A 14,626-nucleotide genomic window follows, 5' to 3' on the forward strand; every position below is an offset into this window, starting at 1 on the left:
TTTTCTATCACCCCACTACTTGGCTATTAGTTGGCTATTAGTTAAACTGAATTGTGGGTGTGGTGAGGGTTGTATTTATAGGCATTTTGAGGTTTGGGAAACTTTGCCTCTCCTGGTAGGATTGTATATCCCATACATCACTAGCTCATGGACTCTTGCCAATATGAAAGAAATGAATTTATCAGGTAAGTTCTTACATAAATTGTTTTTTTCTCTCCCACAAATCCTGTGAAAGCTCAGGCCTTTCTGAAGTGTGTTTCAGATCTGGATCTTTCAGGGGTTTCCATCAGGATCTCAAATCACTAAATTTGAAGGTATGGAAATTGAACGCTTAGTGCTTAGTCATAGAGGTTTCTCTGACTCCGTAATTAATACTATGCTACAGGCTCGTAAGTCTGTTTCAAGGAAGATTTATTATCGGGTTTGGAAAGCCTATATTTCATGGTGTTCTTCTTATAAAATCTCTTGACATTCTTTTAGAATTCCTAGAATTTTACAGTTTCTTCAGGATGGTCTGGATAAAGGTTTGTCTGCAAGTATTTTGACAAATCTCTACTCTCTGTTTTATTTCATAGAAAGATTGTTAAACTTCCTGATATTCACTGTTTTGTTCAGGCATTGGTTCATATCAAGCCTGTTATTAAATCAATCTCTCCTCCTTGGAGTCTTAATTTTGGTTTTGAAGGCTTTGCAGGCTTCTCCTTTTGAGCCTATGTATTCTTTGGATATTAAACTACTTTCTTGGAAAGTGTTGTTTCTTTTGGCTATCTCTTCTGCTAGAAGAGTTTCTGAATTGACTGCTTTCTCTTGCGTGTCTCCTTTTCCATCGGGATAAATCTGTTTTGCGGACTTCATTTAAATTTCTTCCTTAGGTAGTGAATTCTAACATTATTAGGGAAATTGTTGTTCCTACTTTGTGTCCTAATCCCAAGAATGCTCTTGAAAGATCTTTACATTCTTTAGATGTTGTAAGAACTTTGAAATACTATATCGAAGCTACTAAGGATTTCAGAAAGACTTCTAATCTATTTGTTGTGTTTTCTGGTTCCAGGAAAGATCAGAGAGCCTGTGCCATTTCTTTGGCATCTTGGTTAAAACTTTTGATTCACAAAACTTATTTGGAGGCGGGGCAATCTCCGCCTCAGGGAATTACAGCTCATTCTAGCCTCAGAGAATTACAGATCATTCTTCTAGATCAGTTGCCATTTCTTGGGCTTTTAAGAATGAAGCTACGGTTGATCAGATTTGCAAAGCAGCAACTTGGTCTTTGCATACATTTACTAAATTTTACAATTTTGATGTATTTGCTTCTTCTGAAGCAGTCTTTGGTAGAAAAGTTCTTCAAGCAGCTGTCTGTTTTATTCTTCTGCTTATGATTTAAGTTTTTTTCTTGAAATTTATGAGAGGCTTATTTTTTTTGTGGATTTAATTTTTTCAGCGGAAATAGCTGTTTTTATTTTATCCCTCCCTCTCTATTGACTCTTCTGTGGACTTCTACATCTTGGGTATTTCTATCCCATACGTCACTAGCTCATGGACTCTTGCCAATTACATGAAAGAAAACATAATTTATGTAAGAATTTACCTGATAAATTCATTTCTTTCATATTGGCAAGAGTCCATGAGGCCTTTTTATGGTGGTTATGATTTTTTGTATAAAGCACAATTATATTTCTAGTTCCTTTTTTTTTTTTATGCTTTTTACTCCTTTTTACTCCTATCACCCCACTACCTGGCTATTCATTAAACTGATTTGTGGGTGTGGTGAGGGGTGTATTTAAAGGCATTTTGAGGTTTGGGAAACTTTGCCTCTCCTGGTAGGATTGTATATCCTATACGTCACTAGCTCATGGACTCTTGCCAATATGAAAGAAATGAATTTATCAGGTAAGTTCTTACATAAATTGTTTTTTTTCTATCACAAGTCCGATAAAGCATACACTTTTAAACAACTTCCCAAATTACTTCTATTGTTAATTTTGCTTAATTATATTGTTATCCTTTGTTGAAGGAATGCACTAATGGGAGCTAGCTGAACACATTGGTAAGACAATGAAAAGAGACATATATGTATAGCCACCAATAAGTAGCTAGCACCCATCTCCTGAGCCTACCTCAGTATGCTTTTCAACAAATATACCAAGAGAACTAATCAAATTAGATAATTGAAGTAAATTGGAAAATTGTATTCTCTTTCTGAATCATGATGGGAAAAAAATTGGGTTTCATGTCCCTTTAAAGTGAAACTATAAAAAAGTGCATGTTTATGTGTGTTTATGCATCAGACTTATGTAAGCAATGCACTTCTATGAACATCAGCATAAAAAGTTTACAGAGACAGCCCAGATTGAGAGTAAGTCTGTAGGGCATAATATTTAAAATAATGACATTTAACATTTTAAAATGAATGTATGTTTGTGCAACATTTCTAAACAAACAAATGTAGACAACTCCTAATACACTATTGTTCATCCTTGTTGATAAAGTTAAAACGACAAATAGAGCATCAAAATGTAAAAGATCTTTCAATTTGCATCTTTCATTACATTTGCTTTGTTGTCTTGGTATCCTTTATTGAAAAGCATACCTAGGAAGGCTAAGGAGCAAATCGAACTGCTGGGAGCTAGCTGGTGATTGGTGATTTCATACCTATGATTCTTGTTACTGGCTTAATAATGTGCTCTGCTATCTTGCCAATAGTGCATTTATTCTCTGGAGCTAACTTTAACTATGTGTTTAATCTCTTTGCACAGGTTAAACATAGTTACATACAAGCAATAGTGCAATCATACAATTCTCTAACACAGTGTTTTCTTTTTGCACTTAATGTCCCTTAAAGTGAGTCGAGGTCATGTAAAATCTATGTACAATAAGATAACAATTGAAGATAGGGCAGTTTTGTAAAAATGACAACTTAATAAAAAATGTTACAATGCTTTCAAGAAATTTAAAATATTACAATTTATCTTTTTCATTATGGGTTAAACATGTATTTGTATTTACATTTTTTTTTTTTTATTATTAATTTGTAATTGTATAAAACTCCCCTTGTTTCAATATGAACCATAATCACATTATTTGGGCTGGTATTGTGATTTCATTGATATATGGAATAGGGAGTAATTTTCTACAAAACTGTACATATGCAAATGTTACTTTTTATACATTTGATCTGCTAATTTAACTTGTATCTGATATTTATTAGATAAGTGTAGTATATTGTTTAATTCATTGTTCATTTTAAGTTCTCTGGAATTTGAATAGTTAATATAGCAGATATTTGAAATATCCAATCAGATTGGGACTGGATCTATATAAGGAAGAGAATCACAACAGATGGTATTCCTTGAAAAAGCCATCAAGGTGAAACGTACATCAGGCTTTGTAACCAGGAAGGGACATCATATGACTACTGCAACATTCTGAGAAACTCTTACCGCTTTACAATCAGTACCTGTGAGCTATTGAGCTTATGAAACCTGTTTCTATTGTGGTATTATTTTACTTTTGGTTTCAATATTTGTGCCCTGAGTGACTTTTTTTTTTTTTTTTTTAATTGTGGAATAGCTCAAGCCCACATTAACTACAAGAAAGTTGCAACTATTGGATACAAATTTCCTCTTACATTGAATCCTGTTGAAGCACAGCAGTAAGACCATGGAGCCGCTTTATCAATGTCTGGTGGACATGGTACGCTGTAGCGTATCATGTCTGCCAGACATTGCTGAATGCCGACAGCATACGCTGTTGGCATTTAACATTGCACAAGCAGTTCTGCTGAACTGCTTGTGCAATACCGCCCCAAAAAGGCTCACGCGGAAACAGGGATTTGGCCCTATTCGGGCCATGATAAATCGGCCCCTATAAGTTTGGAATTTGGACATCAGGGTTCAATACTGAGACGGTTAACTACATGTTGCAACTATTGGATACACTCACTTAAGAATCTTTGGGTACTTATATCAAAGGCATTTAATGGTTTCTTTGTTTATTTACACAAGGACTTTGTGCACAGTTTATTTTCACATTGTTATTTCCTTTTTAAACAACACAAAAAGATTGATGTCTTTAATAGATTATAGAAACTAAACCGAAATAGAGACAAAGAGAGCTGTTGCACAGTTTGTCGAATATTAATTATGATTTGCAGACCTGCTTGAAACATTCCCATTTGGAAAATAAATATCTATTGCGGACTTGCAAAAACACAGGTAAGTTGTGTTAACTGCAGCAGTATCAGAAATATAATCACCTGCCACTCCACAGTGATGCTGTTTAGAAAATGTATTCTAAATAAATAAATACACATACAATATAAGTGCAAATTTTGCAAACAGGAGTTCAATATTAATAAATAAAGTATTTTTAGATAAGTTTCACTAAAGCAACTTGTTTGGTGTTAGTAATATGTTGTATATTTTGTTCGCTGCAGCAAAGGGGGAGATCAAATTAATCATTGAATGTCTTCAGAGAACAGCGATTGTTGCTGAAAAAGAAAAAAAAGAAAGTTACCTAAAGTAATTTTGTTATTTAAACATTTAACACAGTAGAACTCCATAATCAACACATGCATAATAAAAAGACAATGCAATAGCACCTACTCTGAATTTTAAATGAGCAGTAAATTTATTTTTTTTTCTGACAAATTTCAAAATGCATTTCATTTTGACAGCCCCTATATCATATGATAGCCATCAACCAATCACAGACTCATATACATATACACTATGAACTTTTGCACACACCCTTTAGGAGCTGGTGCCTCAAAGTGTGCCTATAAAAAGACTGTGTACAATTCGATAATGGAAGTAAATCAGAAAGTCTCTTAAAAGTGCATGTTCTATCTGAATCATGAAAGGTTATTTTGACTTTAGTGTCCTTTTATCTTCATGCATAGTATAATTATTTTATAATATTATAAAGTTCTAAGGTTTAAAGGGACACTGAACCCAATTTTTTTCTTTTGTGATTCAGATAGAGCATGCAATTTTAAGCAACTTTCTAATTTACTCCTATTATCAATTTCTTTCATGTAATTAGCAAGAGTCCATGAGCTAGTGACGTATGGGATATACATTCCTACCAGGAGGGGCAAAGTTTCCCAAACCTCAAAATGCCTACAAATACACCCTTCACCACACCCACAATTCAGTTTTACAAACTTTGCCTCCCATGGAGGTGGTGAAATAAGTTTGTGCTAGATTTCTACGTTGATATGCGCTTCGCAGCAGGCTGAAGCCCGGTTTTCCTCTCAGAGTGCAGTGAATGTCAGAGGGATGTGAAGAGAGTATTGCCTATTTGAATACAATGGTCTTCCTCTAGGGGGTCTATTTCATAGGTTCTCTGTTATCGGTCGTAGAGATTTCTTCTCCTACCTCCCTTTTCAGATCGACGATATACTCTTATATACCATTACCTCTACTGATTCTCGTTTCAGTACTGGTTTGGCTATCTACTATATGTAGATGAGTGTCTTAGGGTAAGTAAGTCTTATTTTATTTATGACACTCTAAGCTATGGTTGGGCACTTTATATGTAAAGTTCTAAATATATGTGTTTAAACTTATATTTGCCATGATTCAGGATAATCAGTATTCCTTCATTCAGACTGTCAGTTTCATTATTTTGGGATAATGCATATAAATAAATATTTTTTTTCTTACCTTAAAAATTTTCAATTGACTTTTTTCCCTGTTGGCTGTTAGGCTCGCGGGGGCCGAAAATGCTTCAATTTATTGCGTCATTTTTGGCGCAAACTTTTTTGGCGCAAAATGTCATTTCCGGCGCCAAAATTGACGCCGGAAGTTTGTTCGTTGTTGCGTCATTTTTTGACGCATGTGTATCACAGATGTTTTTTTGCGCCAAAAAATGTGGGCGTCGTTTTCGGCACCAAAGGATGTGGCGTCATACTTGGCGCCAAAAATATGGGCGTTGTACTTGGCGCCAATAATGTGGGCGTCATACTTGGCGCCAAAAAATGTGGGCGTCGGGGGCGGAGCCGGTAGCCGAAACAACAAGACGTCTTTTACCAGAGCTCCTGCAGTAGAATCTCAAAAAGTAGTTTTTAACACAAAAAATGGAATCCTAAACTGTAACTTATGCAATACTTGAGTCCTAGAACCTGCAGCAGCTGATACAGACTTCCCTGTCAGAATATTTGGCGAAGTAACAGCACGGAGATCATTCTGGCCTGCTGAGATAAATATTTGGAGTAAGCCGCCATTATATGAAACACGTATGCATAGTGGATATCGGCAGGACTGCCTTTATTTTTTCACACTCGAACCCAGATTTAACACAATCTATGGAGCAGCAAATTATACTAGCGCTACGCAAATTACTACTCTCCACCGAAGCCCACTACCATGAACTCACTGAAGAACTGAAGGCAGTTACAATCCTCAAAAGAAACCCATCGGTTCTATGGGGGACAGAGGAAATTACCAGACCGGGCACCCTAGATATCCCTTACCATGGAGGAGAGGAATCTCAAGTCCTGGAGGAAAGGTGTTATGTGGATGTGCGGAGTGCTGAGCCTGTTGCAGTGAGCAGAACGGATTACTATCAGCGATGTTGCATTCTGCGGCCCACTGCCTCTGAGACGAAAAGCACTTTGAAGAGCAAACGCAAGATCACTCACCATGGGCTAATGTAGTGGAAGCGGTGCCACACCATGCTACAGCTGTGAGGCAGCTCAGGAGGCCTGCTACGCCGGATGATCGTTACTTTGGAGCGCAGGGTGGGGGCCCGCTCCCAGTATCCTATCCACTCGAAGCCCGAGTCAGTATGATTGCCCTGCTAATCGGCGATGCCGAGATAACTGAGAGCTTATGGGCTGTACGACATTTATTTTTTTCGGCTGAAGTGTATGGAGAGGTTATAGGTAGCTTTACCCTCGCAGACAAGCTGCTATTACAACTCTGCCGGCGGCAGTTTAGAAATGTTCCCTGCTGTTCTTTCAAGATATATGACTCCCCTGGCTTAGATCAGTTCCACCGGAGAGATATTGGTTAGTGCTGCTCCTAAATCTGGAGCTTCTATGCCTAATTATTATTCAGCTCCCAGACAGTCTTGTCGTTAAAATGCCTTACTTTGTATTACACTACTCCCTGGATGATGACCTTAAAGTTTGAGAATAAGGATTGTAGTTTGTTTCACGATACAACCCCAAACCACTTTCTATGTAAGGGCTTGGTTTTATGTGACCCCCCCCTTAATACATAAGCCTTCTGTGAATCTGTTGCCGCTAGACATTTCTATGAGAAAATTTCAGATGGCTACGTTTGGCTGTTGAACTGAATTTAGGTGTTGTATGGCATAACTGCATGCAGCTATTATATATGGTAATTTATGTTTAGCTCTCAGGAATGGGATTCAAGCACATACCATTTATTGTCTGTTGATAATTCTTATACTGTATGCATGAACTGTTCTTCCACCAGCTCTCTGTTTTATGTACCCCCAATAGCTTACTACATGTTCCTCTAAGCAAAGATACCCTAGTTGTCTTATATATAATTAATATCGCAAAGCAAGTTATCTTACCACTTTATAACTAAGATGAACACTAGAACTGTTTATATAGTATTTATTGCCATCTCACCGAATTTTTGTGTAACTATTCACACCTCCCGTGGCATTTCTATTCTCTGCTAGTTTAAAGATAGTTTATTTTTAATATGTTGTTTAGAGATGCCATGTCATATTTCTACATCAGCGGAGCATACAGGCAGTGATGTTACTGAGTTATATATATGGGACATAATCTCATTATTAGGACCCTGGTAACTTAGGCGTCTAGGCTAGATGGGATGGCCTTATTTTATTAAGTGCTGGAGTGTGTCGCTTGCGGCCGGAGCGGCATACTGTAGTATTTTCATAGGGAATTACTAGATATCTCAAAACTACTTGTATAGCTTTGCATACATAGTATTCCATATCCCCTAGGCTAGGGCTTGGGGCGCCATTTATCTCCATAGCTATTCATCCCACATAAAGCGCATAATAGATGATAGCCGAGTTTGCACACTTAATTTTTGTGACATTAAATTGATATTCGATTTAGTTGCCTAGAGTACTAATCTATCTCTCTGGTCCGCTAGCGTCTTTGAAAGTAAAGGGCTCTAAGTCCATTAACCTCCTCATAGTGTATCTACATACCTAGAATAGCCATACTCAAAAATCTAAGGGCTTTGAATCATGTTGGCTTCCCCCCCCCCCATATATGGAGAGAAATTTCCTTAAACCCCAGGAGAGGAGCTTATCTAGAAGCCCCCATATATGGAGAGAAATTTCCTTAAACCCCAGGAGAGGAGCTTATCTAGAAGCCCCCTATATCTCATCTTATCCCAGGGACTTTCATCAGGTTTCCACCTAAGTATACTTATATAGATCAGCTATCACGATAATAACCTGGGAAGCCCGTTAGCACCAATATAATTTATGGCTCCGCTCCCCGCCTTCACCTTTAGCTACTGTTCACCCTTACTGTAAGTGAACAAATAAGCAGTATTTATCCGCAACTGTTAATATCCGCAATTGCTAATATATTGTTATAAGTTTTTCTTACATCTTTATGTTATCCTTAGTTTACCATACTATAGGATGTACAAGTTGTTTTGGATATTTAAACTGTGAATGGCTTTTTTTTTCTCTTCATTCTGTATTTTGACATAGGAAACAAAATGAAAAAGAGGTAGTGCCAGAATGTGATTACTTCATGTTATGCTAGAGGTTGATGGCTTGATAAAACCTTAGAGGTGACATCTTTCAATTCTATGTATAATGTTTATTGTATGTTACCTTTGTATTTCTGGTATTCCTCAATAAAAAACTTTGATTCTAAAAAAAAAAATGTGGGCGTCATTCTTGTTTCCACTTTTTTTCACGTTATTTAAGTCTCACTTTTTCATTGCTTCTGGTTGCTAGAGGCTTGTTTATTTTGCATTTTTTCCCATTCCTGAAACTGTCATTTAAGGAATTTGATAATTTTGCTTTATATGTTGTTTTTTCTATTACATATTGCAAGATGTCACAACCTGACCCTGGATCAGAATCTACTTCTGGAAAGACGCTGCCTGATGTTGGTTCTACCAAAGCTAAGTGCATTTGTTGTAAACTTTTGGTAACTGTTCCTCCAGCTGTAGTTTGTGTTAGTTGTCATGATAAACTTTCTAACGCAGATAATGTCTCCATTAGTAATAATCCTTTACCTGTTGTTTTTCCTTCAACAGAGGAGCTTATCTAGAAGCCCCCATATATGGAGAGAAATTTCCTTAAACCCCAGGAGAGGAGCTTATCTAGAAGCCCCCTATATCTCATCTTATCCCAGGGACTTTCATCAGGTTTCCACCTAAGTATACTTATATAGATCAGCTATCACGATAATAACCTGGGAAGCCCGTTAGCACCAATATAATTTATGGCTCCGCTCCCCGCCTTCACCTTTAGCTACTGTTCACCCTTACTGTAAGTGAACAAATAAGCAGTATTTATCCGCAACTGTTAATATCCGCAATTGCTAATATATTGTTATAAGTTTTTCTTACATCTTTATGTTATCCTTAGTTTACCATACTATAGGATGTACAAGTTGTTTTGGATATTTAAACTGTGAATGGCTTTTTTTTTTTCTCTTCATTCTGTATTTTGACATAGGAAACAAAATGAAAAAGAGGTAGTGCCAGAATGTGATTACTTCATGTTATGCTAGAGGTTGATGGCTTGATAAAACCTTAGAGGTGACATCTTTCAATTCTATGTATAATGTTTATTGTATGTTACCTTTGTATTTCTGGTATTCCTCAATAAAAAACTTTGATTCTAAAAAAAAAAATTGTGGGCGTCATTCTTGTTTCCACTTTTTTTCACATTATTTAAGTCTCACTTTTTCATTGCTTCTGGTTGCTAGAGGCTTGTTTATTTTGCATTTTTTCCCATTCCTGAAACTGTCATTTAAGGAATTTGATAATTTTGCTTTATATGTTGTTTTTTCTATTACATATTGCAAGATGTCACAACCTGACCCTGGATCAGAATCTACTTCTGGAAAGACGCTGCCTGATGTTGGTTCTACCAAAGCTAAGTGCATTTGTTGTAAACTTTTGGTAACTGTTCCTCCAGCTGTAGTTTGTGTTAGTTGTCATGATAAACTTTCTAACGCAGATAATGTCTCCATTAGTAATAATCCTTTACCTGTTGTTTTTCCTTCAACATCTAATGTTCAGGATGTCCCTGTTAATGTAAAAGAATTTGTTTCTAATTCTATTAGGAAGGCTCTGTCTGTTATTCCTCCTTCCAGTAAACGTAAAAGGTCTTTTAAAACTTCTCATATTTCAGATGAATTTTTAAGTGACCGCCATCATTCTGACTTATCTGTTTCTGATGAGGATCTATCTGGTTCAGAAGATTCTGCCTCAGATATTGACACTGATAAATCTTCATATTTATTTAAGATGGAGTTTATTCGTTCTTTACTTAAAGAAGTGTTGATTGCATTAGATATGGAGGAGTCTAGTCCTCTTGATACTAAATCTACCAAGCGTTTAAATTTGGTTTTTAAACCTCATGTAGTTATTCCAGAAGTTTTTCCAGTTCCTGATGCTATTACAGAAGTAATTTCTAGGGAATGGAATAGTCTGGGTACTTCATTTACTCCTTCTCCAAGGTTTAAGAAATTGTACCCTGTGCCATCTGATAGATTAGAGTTTTGGGACAAAATCCCCAAAGTTGATGGGGCTATCTCTACTCTTGCTAAACGTACTACTATTCCTACGGCGGATAGTACTTCCTTTAAGGATCCTTTAGATAGGAAGCTTGAATCCTTTCTAAGGAGAGCTTATTTATGTTCAGGTAATCTTCTTAGACCTGGTATTTCTTTGGCTGATGTTGCTGCAGCTTCCACTTTCTGGTTGGAGGCTTTAGGGCAACAAGTTTCAGACCATAATGCTTATAGCATTGTTAAACTTCTTCAACATGCTAATAACTTTGTTTGTGATGCCATTTTTGATATCATTAGAATTGATGTCAGGTGTATGTCTTTAGCTATTTTAGAGCTTTATGGCTTAAATCTTGGAATGCAGATATGACTTCTAAGTCAACATTGCTTTCTCTTTCTTTCCAAGATAATAAATTATTTGGTTCACAGTTGGATTCTATAATTTCAACTGTTACTGGGGGGAAAGGAACCTTTTTGCCTCAGGATAAAAAATCTAAAGGTAAATATAGGGCTGCTAATTGTTTTCGTTCCTTTCGTCAGAATAAGGAACAGAAGCCTGACCCTTCCCCTAAAGGAACGGTTTCCGTTTGGAAACCTTCTCCAGTCTGGAATAAATCCAAGCCTTTTAGAAATTCAAAACCCAAATCTGCATGAAGGTGCGGCCCTCATTCCAGCACAGCTGGTAGGGGGCAGGTTACGATTTTTCAAAGATATTTGGATCAATTCGATTCAGTCTTTGGATTCAGAACATTGTTTCACAAGGGTACAGAATAGGTTTCAAGGTAAGGCTGCCTGTGAGAAGATTTTTTCTATCACGCATTCCAGTAAACCCAGTGAAGGCTCAGGCGTTTCTGAAATGTGTTTCAGACCTAGAGTTGGCTGGGGTAATTGTGCCAGTTCCAGTTCTGGAACGGGGTCTGGGGTTTTACTCAAATCTATTCATTGTACCAAAGAAGGAGAATTCTTTCAGCTCCAAGGATCTTTTCAAAGGTTCTCGGTGCCCTTCTCTTTGTAATCAGAGAACAGGGTATTGCGGTATTTCCTTATTTGGACGATATCTTGGTACTTGCTCAGTCTTTACATTCTGCAGAATCTCATACGAATCAACTTGTGTTGTTTCTTCAAAGACATGGTTGGAGGATCAATTTACCAAAGAGTTCCTTGATTCCTCAATGTAACCTTTTTGGGTTTTCAAATGGATTCAGTGTCCATGACTTTGTCTCTAACAGAAAAGAGACGTCTGAAGTTGGTTTCAGCTTGTCGAAACCTTCAGTCTCAATCATTCCCTTCGGTAGCTTTGTGCATGGAAATTCTAGGTCTCATGACTGCTGCATCGGACGCGATCCCTTTTGCTCGTTTTCACATGAGACCTCTCCAGCTTTGTATGCTGAAGCAGTGGTGCAGGGATTAAACAAAGATAGCACAATTAATATCCTTAAATCCCAATGTTCGATCTTCTCTGACTTGGTGGTTGAATCACCATCGTCTAATTCAAGGGGCTTCTTTTGTTCATCCAACCTGGACTGTGATCTCAACAGATGCGAGTCTTTCAGGTTGGGGATCTGTATGGGGATCTCTGACAGCGCAGGGGGTTTGGGAATTTCAGGAGGCGAAATTACCAATCAACATTTTGGAACTCCGTGCGATTTTCAGAGCTCTTCAGTTCTGGCCTCTTCTGAAGAGAGAATCGTTTATTTGTTTTCAGACAGACAATATCACAACCGTGGCGTATGTCAATCATCAAGGTGGGACTCACAGTCTTCAGGCTATGAAAGAAGTATCTCGGATACTTGTATGGGCGGAATCCAGCTCCTGTCTAATTTCTGCGGTTCACATCCCAGGTGTAGACAATTGGGAAGCGGATTATCTCAGTCGCCAGACGTTACATCCGGGCGAATGGTCTCTTCACCCAGAGGTATTTCTTCAGATTGTTCAAATCTTGGGACTTCCAGAAATAGATCTGATGGCCTCTCACCTAAACAAGAAACTTCCCAGGTATCTGTCCAGATCCAGGGATCCTCAGGCGGAAGCAGTGGATACGTTGTCACTTCCTTGGAATTATCAACCTGCTTATATCTTTCCGCCTCTAGTTCTTCTTCCAAGAGTGATTTCCAAAATTCTAATGGAACGTTCGTTTGTATTGCTGGTGGCTCCAGCATTGCCTCACAGGTTTTGGTATGCGGATCTCGTTCGGATGGCAAGTTGCCAACCTTGGACACTTCCGTTAAGGCCAGACCTTCTATCTAAAGGCCCATTTTTCCATCAGGATCTCAAATCTTTAAATTTGAAGGTATGGAGATTGAACGCTTGATTCTTAGTCATAGGGGTTTCTCTGACTCAGTGATTAATACTATGTTACAGGCTCGTAAATCTGTGTCTAGAAAGATTTATTACCGAGTCTGGAAGACTTACATTTCTTGGTGTTCTTCTCATAAATTCTCTTGGCATTCTTTTAGAATTCCTAGAATTTTACAGTTTCTTCAGGATGGTTTGGATAAGGGTTTGTCTGCAAGCTCTTTGAAAGGTCAAATCTCTGCTCTTTCTGTTATTTTTCATAGAAAGGTTGCTAATAATCCTGATATTCATTGTTTTGTACAGGCTTTGGTTCATATCAAGCCTTTCATTAAGTCAATTTCTCCTCCTTGGAGTCTTAATTTGGTTCTGAAGGCTTTACAGGCTCCTCCGTTTGAACCTATGCATTCTCTGGATATTAAATTACTTTCTTGGAAAGTTTTGTTCCTTTTGGCCATCTCTTCTGCTAGAAGAGTTTCTGAGTTATCTGCTCTTTCTTGTGAATCTCCTTTTCTTTCATGTAATTAGCAAGAGTCCATGAGCTAGTGACGTATGGGATATACATTCCTACCAGGAGGGGCAAAGTTTCCCAAACCTCAAAATGCCTATAAATACACCCCTCACCACACCCACAATTCAGTTTTACAAACTTTGCCTCCGATGGAGGTGGTGAAGTAAGTTTGTGCTAGATTCTACGTTGATATGCGCTCCGCAGCAAGTTGGAGCCCGGTTTTCCTCTCAGCGTGCAGTGAATGTCAGAGGGATGTGAGGAGAGTATTGCCTATTTGAATGCAGTGATCTCCTTCTAAGGGGTCTATTTCATAGGTTCTCTGTTATCGGTCGTAGAGATTCATCTCTTACCTCCCTTTTCAGATCGACGATATACTCTTATATATACCATTACCTCTGCTGATTCTCGTTTCAGTACTGGTTTGGCTATCTGCTATATGTAGATGAGTGTCCTGGGGTAAGTAAGTCTTATTTTCTGTGACACTCCTAGCTATGGTTGGGCACTTTGTTTATAAAGTTCTAAATATATGTATTCAAACATTTATTTGCCTTGACTCAGAATGTTCAACTTTCCTTATTTTCAGACAGTCAGTTTCATATTTGGGATAATGCATTTTAATTTAACATTTTTCTTACCTTAAAATTTGATTTTTTCCCTGTGGGCTGTTAGGCTCGCGGGGGCTGAAAATGCTTCATTTTATTGCGTCATTCTTGGCGCGGATTTTTTTGGCGCAAAAATTCTATTTCCGTTTCCGGCGTCATACGTGTCGCCGGAAGTTGCGTCATTTTTTGACGTTATTTTGCGCCAAAAATGTCGGCGTTCCGGATGTGGCGTCATTTTTGGCGCCAAAAAGCATTTAGGCGCCAAATAATGTGGGCGTCTTATTTGGCGCGAAAAAAATATGGGCGTCACTTTTGTCTCCACATTATTTAAGTCTCATTTTTTATTGCTTCTGGTTGCTAGAAGCTTGTTCTTTGGCATTTTTTCCCATTCCTGAAACTGTCATTTAAGGAATTTGATCAATTTTGCTTTATATATATGTTGTTTTTTCTCTTACATATTGCAAGATGTCTCACGTTGCATCTGAGTCAGAAGATACTACAGGA

General features: G+C 37.7%; 1 protein-coding gene across 1 annotated transcript in view; it reads right to left on the reverse strand.

Annotated features, from left to right (window-relative positions):
• Positions 1–4,315: 4,315 nt before the first annotated feature.
• Positions 4,316–14,626, reverse strand: part of LEAP2 (liver enriched antimicrobial peptide 2) — a 112,932-nt gene continuing 102,621 nt past the window's right edge. Inside the window, exon 3 of the mRNA XM_053717176.1 lies at positions 4,316–4,486. Coding sequence (XP_053573151.1) covers positions 4,450–4,486 — 37 coding nt within the window. The 3' untranslated portion in view covers positions 4,316–4,449. The remainder of the gene's footprint in view (positions 4,487–14,626) is intronic.

Source organism: Bombina bombina, chromosome 6 (genome assembly GCF_027579735.1).
Source record: "Bombina bombina isolate aBomBom1 chromosome 6, aBomBom1.pri, whole genome shotgun sequence".
NCBI classification, from domain to species: Eukaryota; Metazoa; Chordata; class Amphibia; order Anura; family Bombinatoridae; genus Bombina; species Bombina bombina.